A 2,075-nucleotide genomic window follows, 5' to 3' on the forward strand; every position below is an offset into this window, starting at 1 on the left:
TCAGACCAGACCGAGCTTCGCCTTCGCCTTGTACTTCTTCTTCACCACCTCCAGGTTGCGGTCCTTCCAGTTGGACTTCCGCAGCTTGATCGGCCGACTGCCCACGTACTTGCCGTTCATCTCCTTGATGGCGCGGGCAAACTCCTGCGGATTCTTGAAGCTGACAAAGCCGTAGCCGCGGCTCTTGTTGGTGCGCTTGTCGCGCACCACCTTCGCCTTGACGAAGGAGCCGAAGCGGTTGAAGGCCCGCGCCAGGACGTCATCGGAGACGTCATTGCCCAGGTCGCCGCAGAAGATGCGAAAGTCATTCGGGTCCCACTCGTTCAGCGTCGGGTCCTCCCAGACCTGGCCGCCGGCGATGCGGAGCGCCTTCTTCGCCTTCTTTCCTGCAGAGAGGAGAGGGGAAAATGGTAAGTTCTAAAAGCCAAACTTTTACTCAAACAAAAAGCATCACTTACCCTTATCACTGCTCTTTGACTTTCCGCCGCTCTTTCCACCTCCGCTGCCACCGGCACCTGAAGTTGAAGAGCCCGCGGGGAGGCCATGGACAACGCTGGGCACCTGCATCGGCGTCACCGTGTAGTTGACGTTCTGGTGCGACTGCTGAGACTGCTGCTGTTGCTGATGCTGTCCACCCTGTCCGATGGGATTCATGCTAGGGCCGCCGCCGATGATGGTACTACTCGGATGACCACCGCTGGTGTGCGTCGTCGCCGGCACAAAGGTGGCCTGGCTCGTCGGTCGACTCTGCTGCGGCAGCTGCCGCTGAATCTGGTGGGGAATAAAGTGCATCGCCGGCTTGACGACCGACTGGTTGGCCGCCGGCGGAGGTCCATTACCGCCGCCACCACTACCTACTGTCGATGACGATGATAGAATATTAGGTGACACTGATAAGAGTTCACTCTCGAACCTGTCGGGAAAGAAAACGGTGTTAGAAAAAGGCGTAAAAAAATTGTAAAAACCATTCCTTACCTGTTCATCTCCGCCTCAATGTCAATGTTGCTGCGCTTGTTGGTGTTGGTAGTTTCCGGCGAATCATGGTGGTACAGTGACTGATGCTGTTGCTGCTGTGGGGGAAGCAGCTGATGGTGATGAGGAGGGCGAAGGTGGTGACTATTATTCTGCTGCTGCTGCTGCTGTGGCTGGTGATGATAGTAGGTGTGGTTATTATTATTATTGTATTGCTGCTGCTGATGGTGGTGGGGGTGATGGGAGTGGTGATAATTGTTGTGATTCATCTTGGCGTGGAGTTTGTTTGGAGTCCTTCTGGAAAACACTGACGCAAGAAAAGGACTGAAGAAAAAAATGTCAACAAAACGAGAGAGAGAGAGAGAGAGAGTGTGACGGCGGTTCCCGTTCACAGAAGACGTAATAAAGCCGTACAAAAAAATAGAACTTTCATGCAAAGGATTTGTTTATTCTCATGATTTACGGGAGTTTTTGGGAGTTTTTGGAAGTTCTTAAAAACGCCTGAGATTCCAGAGTCCACCAGTTACTAATCTAACCTTCCTCTCAAGTCTTGCCCACCTCGCCCGCTTCGTCGGNTCGTCGGCCAGCGTGGTGAGGTCACCGCGGTGAATCAGCTCCACCTGGCTGATGCGCGTCTCGTGCGGGAGGAGACCTCGGCGCGGGAGGAAGGTGTGCTTCAGAGAGTACTTCATCAGATTGGTGATCTTCGACATGTAAATGTCGGAGTAGCGAAAGAGGCGGCGGCTGAAGTAGGTGGGGTTGTGGTGGGTCCGAAAGATGCTGCCAAACTGCGGGTTGAAGAGCGTCTTGGTTTCGAATCTGAAGGAACAAATGCAAGTGTTTACCATCATCTCTTCAAAAATCTCTTCAAAAAAACTTTTTACCTTAAAGCATCCCTCTGTTGCGTGAGCTGATTCAGTACACTTCGCTCCAGATTATTCGGATTCTCGTGGCCCTCGTCGACGAGCTGCTGCAGGGCCTGCAGCGCACTGACCGCCTCTACAAAGCAAGAAAAAAGATGTCAAGAAAGAAATCGAACCCAAACCCAAAACCCACCCCTAAACTCCGAACTATTCAGCGTCTGTATCTCCTTCTCCAGCTCG

General features: G+C 52.9%; 1 protein-coding gene across 1 annotated transcript; it reads right to left on the bottom strand.

Moving 5' to 3' along the window:
• Positions 1 to 11: 11 nt before the first annotated feature.
• On the bottom strand, positions 12 to 1,241 carry LOC108355797 (RNA-binding protein 42-like; the record flags this gene model as incomplete). Its single annotated transcript, XM_017606930.1, has 3 exons — positions 976 to 1,241; positions 459 to 913; positions 12 to 386 (listed from the first exon to the last, which is right to left on the bottom strand). Coding segments are annotated over exons 1-3 (1,096 nt in total), but the record flags the coding sequence as incomplete, so codon positions are not given.
• Between the last annotated feature and the right edge of the window lie 834 nt (positions 1,242 to 2,075).

This window comes from Rhagoletis zephyria, unplaced genomic scaffold (genome assembly GCF_001687245.7).
Source record: "Rhagoletis zephyria isolate East Lansing unplaced genomic scaffold, Rhagoletis_zephyria_1.1 Rzeph_scaffold_50154, whole genome shotgun sequence".
Lineage (NCBI taxonomy): Eukaryota > Metazoa > Arthropoda > Insecta > Diptera > Tephritidae > Rhagoletis > Rhagoletis zephyria.